The sequence below is a fragment of the Neopelma chrysocephalum genome, unplaced genomic scaffold (genome assembly GCF_003984885.1).
Source record: "Neopelma chrysocephalum unplaced genomic scaffold, ASM398488v2 Primary Assembly neopelma1_96814, whole genome shotgun sequence".
Taxonomy (NCBI): Eukaryota; Metazoa; Chordata; class Aves; order Passeriformes; family Pipridae; genus Neopelma; species Neopelma chrysocephalum.
Window position 1 is genome coordinate 1,955,371 of NW_020925458.1, and position 15,042 is coordinate 1,970,412.

Genomic DNA, 15,042 nt, shown 5'->3' on the forward strand with positions numbered 1-15,042 from the left:
CAAAACACATATGCAGAAAAATGGTCTGACCTCCCAGACCTGCACTAGCTAAGAATATCAATGTTAAACTTTTCATCTGATTTCCTAATGAAATGGATGTTGGTTTCTCACACTGTCTGTTCTCTCCCATTTGCTTTTCAGTCTGTCAGCTGTTTTCACTACATTTAGAGCCAAGTGTACAGCTTCAAAGACAAGTGAAAACTTATTAAAAGTTTTCAGTCCTTCAAACTTAAAAAATCTGTGGAAGGAGAGAGAGGCTCAGATTAATGAGTCATTAAGATGAATGACAAGCAGAACATGGTTCTTGTATCTTCTCTCTCTTTCGACAACATTTAAAACTGCTTGTCCATCACAGTACCCAGACCTCTGAATTAATCACAGACTGCCATTTCTTGCCTGGTCTTGTAAATGGAATTACCACAGTGTTAGCACAGGCAATTCATACAAGTCCATAACAAAGGACTTGTATGGACTTGTATGAATTGCCTCTGCTAACACACAAAGGGGACTTGTGTGTGGACTTGTATGAATTACAAGTCCTAACCCAGGCTTTGTTAGTTCTGCTGTACATGGGACAGACTCTCTTTTTGTTGCAGTTATTTGCTGATTACTACAAAATTAAACTGTATTTGCCCAAATGTAAGACATTTCTGTCACAGTATAACATCATCCACCTATAAGTTTTTGTCCAAATATACTAGTTTGCACAGTGTTAAACTGATGCAAAAAGAGTGCATACATAAAGCTATAGTAAAGACATGCAAAAATACCAGTCCTCTGTCACAGAATAATCTGCCCTAAATCAAAACACATTTAAATTTAGAAACAGTCTGCCCACTCTAGGAGCTTGTAAAAAGGGCAGGTAAAAAGGTGCTGACCCATCTCTCAGATGGTATGTAATAAATCAAGAAATAACAGATTCTACTGTTGCTTATTAAGAGAGAAGGACATAGAAGAAAATGAGAAGTTGTATCCTTGCCCCTTTCATGCTAATTAACGCATTCAGAAGCTGTACCGAAAGGAATTTAAACTCGTGATAGTCATAAGAAAACAGATCAAAGGAGGAAAACCCAGACCAAGTCAAGGAAAAGAAAGCTGCATATGCCTTTCAGTTAACAGAATACAGGTCTGAAGGAGGTAAGATGTATGCTTTTTTATTCTACACAAAGATTTGTATATTTTTATTCTACACAAAATTTTCTGCTTTGCTTCAAAATTATGCTCTGGAAGAGGCTTGACTGTCTCTAAGTGAACTTGTAGATATTTTCCTTCCCTGGCTAGAATTGTCTTCAGTAAAGTCATCGTGTTTTATACTTTACCTGTGTAAGGTAGGTAGATTGGCTGGATACTATCAAGTAGGATCTATTGTTGTGTGCTTTAAATGACAGAAACATGATTACTTGTGGATTTCTTCTTCACTGTATTTGATCAATTAGATTTTTAACTGTTCAGACAGCCTGAAGCTTGATGATTATCACATAAAAACTGGGAGTTAAGATTATAACATAAATTCCCTGCGCATCTGAGTTTAGATTGTGGCAGACATAAATTACTATTCCCATCTGAAAATCAACAGATCTCTGAGACTTTACAGTGATTGAAAACCTGTCCCCTGACTGTTTACAGGGAATAACAGAAATAAACAGCTACTTGTAAGGACAATATTAGTTTTTCCTCTCAATAGTTTTACTTGCCCAGGTAAATTGCCTTTCTTTCTGTATTCAACATTGTACTTCAGAATTCTGCTATCACTTTGTACGTAAAAAGATGACATAAAATTCTTCTCTGTTGCAGTCAGGTGCAAATACCTTTATGTCACTGGAGATACTAAAATGCAGACTATAGTCTATAGTTGAGTTTTGTCTTAAATTGGGACAGCTGCATATGGGTGTGGATCTACTTGATTCTGAAGATACTAGATTATCCTACCTCCCTAAAATGCTCGCATTAAAACACAGAAGTTGATAATATTACACCTTAAAGATTACAAATTATTTATCACGCTGAGGCACTGTGTTTCTACCCTGTAGGTCTGAGCAGGACCAAGCTCACAAAATGGGCAGAAGAAATGACCACCCATATGGCAACTATTTCAGAGGGAGAGGACACACCTATTTTGCAGCAGAAGAGTAAGCATAAATCAAAACCTACCTTAGCCTGTAAGCTGGTGAAAAAATTGCATTGAAAGAAAACCAGGAAATAGTATCAAAAAAACCTCACCATTGTATATAGATGGAGCACATTTTAACTATCGTGTAGTTGTCTCTAATGTTTGTCACTGCACAATCATTAAGAGCCCTCAATGATTAAGAAAAATCAGAATTGCAGAATTAAAGAATCTAGAGTTCAATCATATGATCACAAGTTATTGGTCTTTATAATAAAATTACCAGGTTTATTGAGGCTTATTTAGAATTTTCTTTTGAGGCTATTGCAAGATGATCTGTACACTCAATTTATCTCTAGATCCACAAACCTCTCTTAGAAACCTGAAAGGGACATTGTGTCACCCTAAAGAACATAGCAAACCCCCAGAGAAATGGTTAAAAAAAAAGGCAGATGAAGACATCAATGCCATACGAATGTGACTCTCAGTAAACTGTTTCTGGGTAAGAGTCCACTTCAGCAGAACTAAGTCAAGCTAATACTGTTAGCTTCAGACTATAATAACATATTTTGGTCTTGGATTATTAGAAATACCATCCAACTGGTGATGTTTTAATACCTTAGACAAATATCTCCAGTGTGCTCGGGATATCTGTAAGCAGAATGTGCTTCTGGTACTGGTTTATAGGCCCCTGAACTTAGTGACTTGTTCCACACACACATACTGCAAGATTTTTGTTCCTCCATGCCCTGGCAGAGAGAATAAACCAAGGGGAAGGCTCTCTCATTGTCCATCCAAAGCAGCTTAGTTCTTCAAAAAAAAAAAAAAGCTCGTTAGTCATGTCTCGGCACTTGAAACTAAGCACGCTCACCTCTAACTGCTGTGAATTCCAGTGTCTGCAATTGTAAGCAGTTTTTCTAGATATGTGAGGCAAAAGCGACTCTCTCCTTTTGGTACCAGAAGTAGTATTCTAGATATAAGCCCAGATTCCTAAAAGCACAGCTGGAATTGTAAGAAATTGCACACACACTTTCCATACTAGCCTCTGAGTAGGCAGGGAAGGAGTTTGATGGCAAACATGTAGTCAAAAGCACCAGCTCCAGAAATTACATACATTCTGGGGGCATACAGGCTAATGGACAGCTAAAACTACGTAACATGTAAAAAAGCAGAAAGCAGTCTCAAAATGTAGAGAGAGCAGCAGCTGCTTGGAGGGTTTCTCCAAGTTTTAATTGTGCTGGGACAGTAACAAAACCAGTGGAGCCATCTCATAACTTTGCAGATCAGCTGCAACACGGCTGCACCAGAAAGCAAGTGAATGCTGTTAGCTGTGTTCTTGGGTTTAACGGGTCTCCAGTCCACACAAAGTCTTCAAGGGGCAGGAGCAACTTGCAAGATCCAGGTACTTGTGAAAAAGAAAATGCCTTTGTCTCCAAAGGGCTCACGTTTCAGACAGCACACAGGCAATTCAGACAAAAAAGCAGCCTGTTCCGTCACACAAATCTGTTTGCCTCTTCTTCCAGGCTTCTTGGGTCGCAAGGAAACACTCCTTTATCAGACTTGGAGTCAGCGAAAATGATAGCAAGTAGATATAAAAAGTCTCTGGTAAATCACATACCCCACTACTAAATCCCTATTCATGCAAAAGCATGGTGGTAATTACTGCAGGGCAACTGGATAGTAGATATATAGAAGTATATTAGAATGGGTTTATCCTGATTCACACAGTAATATTTTTCCCCACGCTTTTTTCCCTTTAACCCTGTTCTGTTCCTGAACAGGGAAAGAAAAAAAAAAAAGGGGAATGAATTCCATATGTCTTAGCAGGGAGATTATTAACACAGAAGGAAGGGGGTTTGTGACTAGGAAACTGGCAATTACTTTGTCAGCTTGCTTTCTGACAGACAGCGGAATCATGCTGCTTCTCCAAAGTCCCCAGTGAGCAGTAGGAAGGATGTCACAGCACAGTTTTCTAAGTGTATTTTCCTTAAAATGACCCAGTCACACCAATACTGCCTAGCATGTCACGAAACAAGAACTAAATCCTTGCAGAGCTCTTAATGAATAATTCAAAGTTTCTTAGTCGTATTTAAGGTTTTATAGTGTTTTATGTATCCAAAAAACCCTTCTGTCACCAACAGTTGTTGCAATATGATGCAAGAAGGATATATTTCCCAATACTAGCTGTCTAGAGAAATTTAGCAAATAAACATGACCTGCATCTCTGCAGGTGTGGCATTTATTTCACATTCTCTTCCAATATCGCAATGCTGTTTGCTGGATTTACAGATTTTCAGAATCAGCAGTAGAGTATTATCTTCAAAGAAATGTATTTCTTATTTTTAAAATGATTAAGAACTTGGCAGAGAATGCAGCTAACTGCTAAATCTACAGAGACTTGCTGAAGTTACTGATACTTTGTCCATTTTCTGAGGTAAATTCTACGCCATGCCTTCCTCTGATGAAAGGGCACTGACACAAACTTGTGCTCTAATCTTTCGTGCTCCCAGGAGAATACATCTAGTTGTGGTGTTATTTTTTTGTTTTGCTCTCCCAACAGAGCTCTGGGCATTGGACTTTTCATTTTGCTGCTGGCAACTTTACTTGCTTTTGGCTGCTGGTATTACAAAAGACGTAGTGGCTATAAAAGTCTGCGGGTAAGCATGGCAGCTCACTTTCTCGCATGCTGTTATTTTGACATGTATTACCTTTATTTGCATGACATTAATGCAGAGAACATTGAATCTGTAACAGGACATCATCATCTCAGGTAATATACACACACTGACATATGTCACAGGCAAACCCACACAATATGAAACACAACTTGCCCTCAAGAACTTGCAAGTCAGACAAAGGGATAAGAGGAAGCAGAAGCAAAGGGACATGAAGCCAGCTGCCCAGCTTTACACAACACATCAGGGGAAAAGATTATCTGTAGGAAGCATTATATTTAATATTTACACAAAACCAAGGCATGTTCAGTGTCCTTTCATTTAAATAAAAGTAACATATTCACTACTCATAAGATTTACCCCTAAATAACGACAGATGCGCTTACAGTAAATCTAGGAAGTAGAGAATAACTGTTACAAGTAATTTAAGTAAATATGTTCACATAAAGATGATGCATGATTCATGTCTATAAAACTTGACTTGCAGTTTTAAGATTTACAAAAAAGAGCAGGGCAGATTTGAGGTTTGTTTTCTAAACATCACTTTTAAAATATTTTACTTCATGTCTTCTAAGAAAATATAAAAAAAAAGGTACAATCCTTCTCATAACAACTGTTGTTAGAAGTCTGAAAGCTTTATTTTTGAAGTTCTGCTCTCTCTCCTGTGGAAGGGAGGTCTTTTTTAATCCTTTAAAGTGAAAACTTGTTGTGACTTAACTCTAGCCAGCAGCTAAGCTCCACGCTTACTTACTTCCCCTTGCCACCCTGGTGAGGAGAATTGGAAAGAAAAGGTAAACGTGGGTTAAGAAGGAACAGTTCAATAATTGAAACAAAATATAATCGTCATCTACTAATCTACTACTGCTACTAATCATAATAATGAAAGAGAGAGAGAGAGCAATAAAACCCAAGAGGAACAAGTGTTGCACAACACAGCTTCTCACCACTCCCTGACTGATGCCCATCCCGTTCCTTGGCAGCACTCAGCCCCTTCCAGTCAACTCCCTCATTTATATCCTGGGTATGGTGTTCTGTGGTGTGGAACATCCCTTTGGCCAGTACAGCTCAGGTGTCCCAGCCATGCTCTCTCCCAGTTTCTCATGTACCTAATGTGCACCCGATGTCAGTGCATGAGACAATGAAAAGTCCTCGATTTAGAGTAAGAGCTACTGAGCAACAACCAAATCATCATTGTGTTATCAGCATTATTCTCATAATGAATCCAAAACACAATACTGTATCAGCTGTTAAGAAGAAAATGAACTCTACCCCAACTGGTACCCGCACCAGGCTTTATCCAGATCTTTGTTTTAGTATCTTTTTAGTATCTTTTAGTTATCCTAATATTTTGAAAAAAATATTACTATTTGGGAGTTAAAAAACCCAGCATACCTCTCATTTAAGTCAGCAAATCCATTTCCTTCCTGTTTTCCATAACTCTGTTCCATTCCCTTTCCAGTTATCTATCCAATACATTTATCAATGGGTAAAATACATAAAACCTGGAGTTTCATAGTGAGATGTTGCAAAAATGAAGGTAATACTAAAAAAACCCCTTCAAAAATCAAACCAAATGCCTGTTTTGTACATCATGGCAAAAACCACAATTTCTTTTTTAATTCCTTCTCATTGCTGACTGCTACTTTCTGGTTTTGAAAATTACATCTTTCTTAAGATTTTTTTGGCTAGGGGAGAACTAGTACAGAATGTGTACAAAAGAAATGTTGGGAAAACAGAAAAGAAAAAGTTTGGAGATTAAAGAAAGAAATGGGTAGGATAAAAATGAGGAGGCATTCAGATACATAGAAAGATGTCAGTTCCTGCAGTAGTCCTGGACCTAAAAAATGTGATGTTCATTTTTCTGGCAATGTAATTGGATAACAGAGGAGAAAGACTATGTCTCAGCAGAGACAGCTAAAAGTGATAGGTAAATTGTCTGTCTTGCTTACTTGCATTGTGTCTGGTCCTAATTCCAGATTCTAATACATACTGTAAATGTGCTATCAAATATTAATTGACACATAATTTGCCCCAACTTCACAGTCTCTTCTTCCTTTCATCTTCCCCATGTTTCTTTATGATCACAGAGCAAAAGCTCTAGTGTGAGCACAGCACGAAACGTGGTAGGTGAGGGAGCAATACTGGACTGCAAAATGGCTCTGCAGGAGTACAGAAACTTTAATTCTGTGGTAAGTTGTAATTCAAGGTCTCATTTACTTAAACATAGTAAGATATGGTGAGACAATATTGGTAAACGGGCAATTAATGATTTCTTCCTTGGGGTGTGCTCTCTAGATAGTCTTCAACACCTCTACATCAACTTAGAAAGTACTATTTTGAACAAGTTTTACCGTGAAAAGCGTTTTTTAAATGTACTATTTAGAATTCTTCGTCTAAAATTTCATTTCTTTTCCTTACATTTATTCTAAAGTTGTATGGTCATTATGCAATCTATTAGAATGATCTAACACTCAAATGCTGAAATATAAGGAAAAAACCCCAAATACTTTCCAGTAGGTGTTTCTGCCATTCTGAAAAACAGCAAATGGACTGTGTCTAGTATTACTATACTCTGACAACCATTGTCAGGGAATGTTACAAAAATTCAAGGTTTTAGCTCATCTAATCATTATGGAGAGATGAACATTCAAACTTATAACTGTCAAAATTAAACTGAGTGATAAGTATATGTTAAGTAACGGGTGTGTTTAAATGGCTTTAGAATAGGGAAAAGTCTAATTTATAATCAGTTTTAAAAAAGCTGCTCAAATTTTTAACACTAGAAATAAGACAACATGCCTGCATTAAGACTCTTACAGAAAAGCTTCAATATTTATCCGAGTAACCAATTAAAAACACCCCATCTTAAAAAAAAAAAGAAATCCTGCCTTTACAACACTGAAAAATCTTTCTTTGGATGAACAGTTCCAACAAAATGAATCTGACGCAAAACCAGAAAACATACTAGCAAAAAAATAGACATAATGAATGAGCTTAGCTATTTTAAGTCACTGAACCGTATCTAATACAGTGGTAAATAGCTTGCTGCATGTTTAATGTCATATTCTTGTACCTCAACTGGTTTTTTCAATCTCTCACACCCATTTTCCTTACCATAGGTACCTGATGCTCCACCAGCTTATGACAAAATTGCTGCAGATCAGTCACCACCACCTTATTCACCATGATAACATGAAATTTTAAACTCTTCATGCTCCCTCTTAATTTCCTGTACATGCTTAACTTTCTTACAGCTAAAATCATAGAAAAAAAGAAATCACATGCTTTCATTAGCAGTTGCTGAAACCGCTTAGTTACAGACCTGGTTTTTGAAATGCCTCAATAAATCTGAATGTGCTTTTGGTTTAAGCTTTTACTTTCTTGTGATCAGATTAATACACCATGCTCTGGGCATCTTGAATCCTTCATAGATCTACCAAGTGTAAGTACATATTATTAAGTATCAATCAAGAGTAAAAAGTGCTGGCACCTTTATTTTCATCTTTCTCATTTAGTCTCCCTTCCTTTAAAAAAATATATAAATAAACTATTCCTTAGAATGTGATGTACAAGAATCTGTCACAAAATGAACAAACCCATTTGACTACATATCCTGTTACAGACTGTTTTCCTTACCCACAGTTTTAAAATTAATTTCCAAAAAGCAACTTTGTTTTACAATATGCTTTTACCCCACTTCACCTGTTTATGTACCTGAAATATATTAATTCCTTATAAAACACAATCCACGCAACCAAGAAAATACTGCTTAGAGACCATATTATTTCATACCGGTCAATGGGTATAACAACATCACCTCTAGTTTTCTTCTGGCAGTCTTGTGAGAGAGCAAGAGAACTTGTAGATATAGAGCTTTACATATCATCTGTTTCTAATATGATGGAACAATATGAGAAAATGCATGAAAACCATGTTACCTGAAGAATACAGAAGACAACAGACTTCAAGATGTTAATTTTTCCACCTTGTCAGAACACGAGCAGTAATAAAAACCAAAGAACTGTGATGCGAATCAATTAGCTATACAGATTTGATAATTATTTTTTACTTAGCCTTTTGTTATTGCTTATTATTGATTATTACTTAAGATGATATGCAGATCAACAAATTTTTACACAAGGCCTGATATCTCACAGCAGGAGGCAGCTAAAACTGTACAACATTTGTTAAACTGAAAAGTAGTAACAAAAGAAAACTAATTTCATAAAGCAATTATTAACTGCTATTAGTAAAGAATCTGGCTCTTTGTCACCAAATATGCAAATACAAACACCTTAAAACAAAAAAAAGTTATAAACACAAGGCAGATTTACTTGCCTAACATAAACTCCATAGATGGTGATAAGTAATAAGACACAGCTTTTTTGAAATGTTTCTTTTGTAATAGAAGTGTTTATTTAGATTTGATGTTTCTATAGATTGTTTATAAATGTTATATTAGATAAATGTTTTTATTATATCTAATATCTATATAGTATCTAATATATGGAGTTTATGTTAGGCAAGTAAATCTGCCTTGTGTTTAAAGCTTTTTTTTTATTTTAAGGTGCATATATAAGACATATATATATAAAAAAATTTATTTAATATATGTTTATATAGATTATATAAAATTGTTGGAAGGTAATAAATATCAGTAATTCTAGTAAAAGGTTATATACATGGTTTTATACATTAAGTTGATATATTTATTTAGAAACTTAGAGAGGTACTTTAACCCAAAGAGCTGTCTTACCTGTGTCATTTCTAATATATACCTTAAGGAAAAAAATTGTGGACTTGTTTAGTGACAGAAAGAAGAATACACAGGAAAATATACAGAATTCCAGCTTATAGCTACTAAGCACTAGATGTAGAACACAATGGCTAACCAATTTTTTTGCAGAACTGGTAAGCTAAAGCTTGAGGCTAATATCTTTAGCAACTCTGTGCTATGCATCTCTTTACCCTAAGGCAGCATCCTTTCAAAAGACTGTGTGGTGCTACAGTGGAATAGAACTGACATACACATTCATGGCTGAGAAAAAAGTTAATTTCCATAGAGATTATATAATATAGAGAAGTAAAGTGCTTAGAGTTCAAAAAGCTTTACTTGATCCCACACATTTTTAGTAGTGTCAGTATTAAATGTGTTACCAGCTGTTGCAAAAGCTCACAAGGAAGTTAACACTGACAAAGTAGAAATACTAATTTATTTCCAGAACTACATAAGGTCAAATTGTTAAAACTGCTCAGCAGCCAGAGCTAGAACTATTACACTTTGACATGAATTTATAGATACTTAAAAGATATATAAGCCCTATTCTGGTTTTCAGAAAAGTTCTCCCCTTTTTAATCCCTGTGACAGCGGTATTCTTTCTTAATAGACACAGTTAGACAGTGATCTCAGATTTTAATTAGTGCATTAAAATAAGAGCATGAAATAGAGGTTCACAGAGCACTATATTATATAGGTGGAAACTTCATCACTGAACACCACCGCAAATTTCATTTTTTAAATCTGGCTCTATACCCAATGATGGTACACTGCAGTGTCTGGCTGCTGATCCATTAACTAAACACCAATACAAGACAGGTCAGAATGTGAAAGCAAGAGACCTGCAGTTGCCAAAGCTCCATGTTGCAAGAACTGGCTATTTTACATATTTTCTGTATTACACTCAATTAACACTGCACTTTACCAAACACAAGTTAAAATCTTCTAGGAAGCCTGTTCCCTTAAAGAGAAATGCATAGAATTGTCTCAACAACGACACATGGAAAATGTGGCATAGAGTTTTCAAATTTCAAGAGAAGTTTTTCACATTACATAGTTATATGACCCCAGAATAACAACTACTTACCAAAATTTAGACTTATAATTTATCTGGTATGGTTGTTATGTAACAGGGAAGGTGTAAAAGTCAAATACCTTCTGCTCCTCTTTTTTTTACCCTCTTTGCAATCAGGTTGAAATCAGATGCCTTGTATTACAACTATAAGCCAAAATAACTATCAACTCTAAGATAATATTTGTGCTTTATTTTCTCCCATCAAAAAAAGCTAATGAAAAAATTCATGGGCATTTTGAGTTTTCCCCCAGGATGGTGATGAAGACAGGTGGAGAATGAAGCTCTGCTTGCTACTGGTCTGCATTAAAGTGCTTCCATCAGATGTACTGTTACGAAAGCTTTTCTGTACATGATGATGTTAGCAACTTCACAGCTATGCATGCAACCCTTATAAAGATGCAATGAACACTTTCAAAATGAGGCCTCTCATTAACATAGTGTGTTTTGATCAGATTGCTGTATTATAGTGGTACTAGCAGTTGTATTGTCTTATGTTTGGATTCCTGGTACGGTCTTATTTTCTAATGCAGTTACAAGCCCCAGTGTAGCCTTCAAAGATTCCAGAATATTGGTCAGCCATCCCAGACATTGCACAAAGGTAAAATGCAGCAGGTCCTGATGAATCCTCCTGGCATCCCGAACCATATAGCAAACACTGAGTCATGAGCCAGAAGGGTATAATTCACATATGTCAGAGAGCTATGAAAAAAGAACGTACCAAGAACTTTCCACAGGAAGCACTTATTTTACTTTAGAGTCTCACCAGTCAAGTGTAACAGGAATGGCATTTGCAGCTGGTTAGTAGATAGTCCAGTGACACTCACCTCAGCAATCTCCTTCAGCCTAACTCCTGCTGCAGCTGGGGATGTATGTATATTATCTTGGCTCAAGCACTGTATTAGTATTAGCCATATTGCTTGTCATTTTTCAGTAAAATATAACATTGCCAGAGTATTTTGATTCATGTTTATGTCTAACATTGGTAAAATATCCATTACTTTGTTGGTGTACATCTATGTATTCATGTGACATAAGAGTACACTTTCTTGCCTTTAAAATCAAACACGAGTTGAGTTCAAATCAGTATAAGACATAGAGTGATGGCCTAATATAAATACTATGGTCTTTCAATACTAATTCTGTAAGGTCTTTCCAACTCGCTAACTTCCATTTCTGGATGTGAGAAACAGACGGCTCTGCTGCACGTTTGCTATGTTCTCTGCTTACACAGCAGCCTTCCTTCCTCCTGGTTCTTTTTTTAATTTACATTACCATCCACTGCATTCTTGTAGCTATTAGGGAAAAGATTGGACTCATTTTTGTTGAAAAGCATCTTCTAATAAAAAGGTCTAATCTTCCAAGTTCTATCAATTTGTCCTTTCCCACTTACCTTGGCAGAAGTAATTGATTTTTATTTCTGCACACCATCATATACACCCCAACCATCTCATTGCTCCTGACACTCTGGAGCAAAACAGCTGCCCTTTTTAGATACCGTTTAGCGCTGGATTTGCTTGTGCAGTTGTTTTCAGGAGGAATTTTAGGATTGTCATCTGGTAAACATATTCAGAAAAAACTTGGAACTGCTTCAGGATTTGCAGAAAAACAACAAAATTGTATGGTAAATTATATAATAATATAATATCCCCTAACCATTAATCTTTTGCAGAAGAATCCTTGCAAAGATTAGAAGGTATTAGATGTCTGCCTATTACTCCTATTTCTATATCTCCAGAAAAATCTTCCTGAACATTTTTGGTATTGACCCAGATTTAATAAGCCTATCTTTCTTACATTTTTAAGCCTCGGAATATGCAGCCCACATAATGTACACTTCTTGAATTTTGGTCTCACCAACAGGAAGGACAACAATGATATTTCAGTCAACTTTTCATTCAAAACTTCTGCTGTTTAGCTTCTCCCACAACCTCTTAAACCGGAGAAGCAATTTTATGCTTTTATGTAATTTTTTCTTCTGCTCTGCTTCTCTGAATTACTGCTCACCTTTCTCCAGTACCTGATTCTTTGGCTGCAAAATCTGCTCTTTCATGTCACAGACAAGCTCAGGCTGAGTTCAAAAAATTCTCCTGTAATTACTTTTGGATGATGTGTGTACATACTGGGGAAAATGAACTCATATTTGATTAGTTCTTCTTCTTTCCAATAAGCATTCTCTGCTGGCCACTACAGTGAGACAAATGCGCAGTTTAAGGTGCAACTCATACAATGACCGGACTGCTGTAGTGAAATGCATCACTGGCATTTCATGTGCCAAAGAAGCTCACTTTCAAATATGGGCTGGTTTTTAACAGAAGATTATGCTTTTGCATCAATTTCTTAGGCCATGGAAGGAGGAAAATACTTCCAGACAGGCCTCTCCCACTTTTTGTTCTTCTGAGATCACTGTGCAGAAAAGCACTCTAGAGGGAAGAACAATATTTTGAAGGCATAGCATGTAGATGAACTATAGAATACTGGCCAGACAAGCCTCAAACTACTGTAATTTTAGTATTTGTGTTTTGCTGACATGAATTGACAAGGGTTTTTATAAACAGATGTAAGCAATTCCTTCTTCTCAGTAATTAATTATAATAGTAAAAATACCTGCTTTTTATACTGTGTAAATTGAATCCATCATAATTCCACTCTTTCTTTATTACAAGGAAGACGCCCTGCGGCTACATAGTAATACCCTGTCACTAATCCCTCTTTAATGTTTTATTTCACTGCTGCATGTGACTAAAAAAAAGGAGTGAGGAATGATTCTACAAATAACAGCACATTATCTGGACGGATCTCAACATATATGCTGGTACCAGGTGCTGATGACCTATTGACAGCCAAAGTACTCTGATCTTATACTTGTGTATTTACTAGACAGAATCAATATGAATAATTAAAGAAGTGTATTGTCTTCTTTTTATACATCGATATTGACAAGCAAAGTTCTAAAGACTGAAGACAATCACAAAAATCACAGTTGTTTCTTTACTATCTTGCTTTCCCATGCTATTTAATTTCTATAAATGCTATCTATCAATGCCCCTCACATTCTTGAAAACAATTTAATTTTCTAAATAATTTTTTTCTTCTTTGTAAAAAGCAAAAATAGGGGAAATTAAAGCAGTAATCTAGTTGTCTAACCTTTAGTAATGGATGGGATGCTGGAAGGAGTTCAGGGGACCAAGGATTCTATTCCCAGTTCCTCCATGTTGCTATGACAACTCAGTACTTCATTGCCTTCATCTGCAAAAGGTGGAAAATCATATTTATGCATATTTTAATAGACCTTTTGTGTAACAAACATAATTTCAAGAAATACTATAAGTAATTAATTACATTTCCTTTACACTGCTTTTACATACCATTTTCATTTAACATGTTTAGTTCAGCTGAGATTGTAGTAAAAGATGTTGTAAGAACACCAACTTTCTGAAGAACTTCTGGAACAATCACATATGCAACAACGAAGTGTCCTGGTTACCAAGTTTACGCCAGACATCCAGGTCTATTGACCAGACAATTCCACATTTTGAGAAATGAAGAAAATACATGTCTATCAAGATCTTAAAGTTTGTTTTTATGCCACTGTGGTTTCAAGGAAAATATATTAAAATAACAATGTTCTGTATCACATTTATAAAGTGGTCTCTTCTCTTCAACAACTAAAAAATCTTTATCAGGATGTCAATGTATATAAAATGACCATGCACCTAATATACAGACCTATCCTTGCATTCTATGCATAAAAATAATGACAATTAAAAAATCATCATCAAAATAATTTTGCTTGTCCTTTTACATTTTCAAGAGAACTAAACCAAGCAAAAACAGGAACTTGGAGAGTGTCAGACTTGCACTGGTTTCAACAGCCTGGTTTAAAGACCATATCTTTACAGCCACGATATTCTGCAAGTGGTATAGTTTTATAGGATGAAATAAATTTGATACTGATGTGTATTTGGTTTAAAATTAATATTTCTATGAAAAAGTTAGTACAAGGCTAAATAATAGTCAGAAACCAACTCACAAACATTGAAATAATTATGAGACACATAAACACACTGCTGAATAGATTCAGTGCTTTTAGAACATACACTCTTCTGATCCCACAAGGACACAGTAAAACTGAAAAAGGCACACACAATGACAGCAACTAATTACTTCCATATAGGAAATAACTGAATTCACTATTTCTCTTTATTCTAGAGAAGAGACAACCAACATGGCAAAGGTCTACATAGGCCACATGGAAAAATGACTAAACAGCAAAGGCTTATTGCATCTTACAATATAAATATTATTTGCATCAAATGAAACTAGCAGGTGCCAGGTTCCGAAACCAAAAAGGAAATTTATTTACAAATTCTTTACCACTGGATTCTGTGGATGGTAACAGTTTGTTTGC

The 15,042-nt window shown here is 35.8% G+C and overlaps 2 protein-coding genes across 12 annotated transcripts in view; one reads left to right on the plus strand and one right to left on the minus strand.

Moving 5' to 3' along the window:
- KIAA2026 (KIAA2026 ortholog) overlaps positions 1-15,042 on the minus strand; it is a 90,484-nt gene that overhangs the window by 19,401 nt on the left and 56,041 nt on the right. For 4 of the 10 annotated variants that reach the window (XR_003538570.1, XR_003538571.1, XR_003538573.1 and 1 more), the window contains exons 9-10: positions 13,779-13,880; positions 12,025-12,220 (exon numbers count right to left, since the gene is read on the minus strand). Coding sequence is in view for 4 of the 10 variants with exons in the window: in XM_027709639.1 (XP_027565440.1) it covers positions 13,810-13,880 (71 nt within the window). In the remaining 6 variants the exon portion in view is untranslated. Of the gene's footprint in view, positions 1-4,807; positions 5,548-12,024; positions 12,221-13,778; positions 13,881-15,042 lie in introns of those variants that run through there. The other 6 variants (XM_027709639.1, XM_027709642.1, XM_027709640.1 and 3 more) reach the window with 3 other exon arrangements.
- On the plus strand, positions 856-8,015 carry MLANA (melan-A). 2 transcript variants are annotated; one of them, XM_027709655.1, is made up of 5 exons: positions 856-1,137; positions 2,031-2,129; positions 4,668-4,764; positions 6,870-6,971; positions 7,902-8,015. In XM_027709655.1, exons 2-5 carry the CDS (start codon positions 2,056-2,058, stop codon positions 7,968-7,970), a joined length of 342 nt encoding a protein of 113 aa, XP_027565456.1. In that variant the 5' UTR covers positions 856-1,137; positions 2,031-2,055; the 3' UTR covers positions 7,971-8,015. The 2 variants fall into 2 exon arrangements, with proteins under 2 accessions (XP_027565456.1, XP_027565455.1); XM_027709654.1 differs by having other exon boundaries at positions 856-2,129.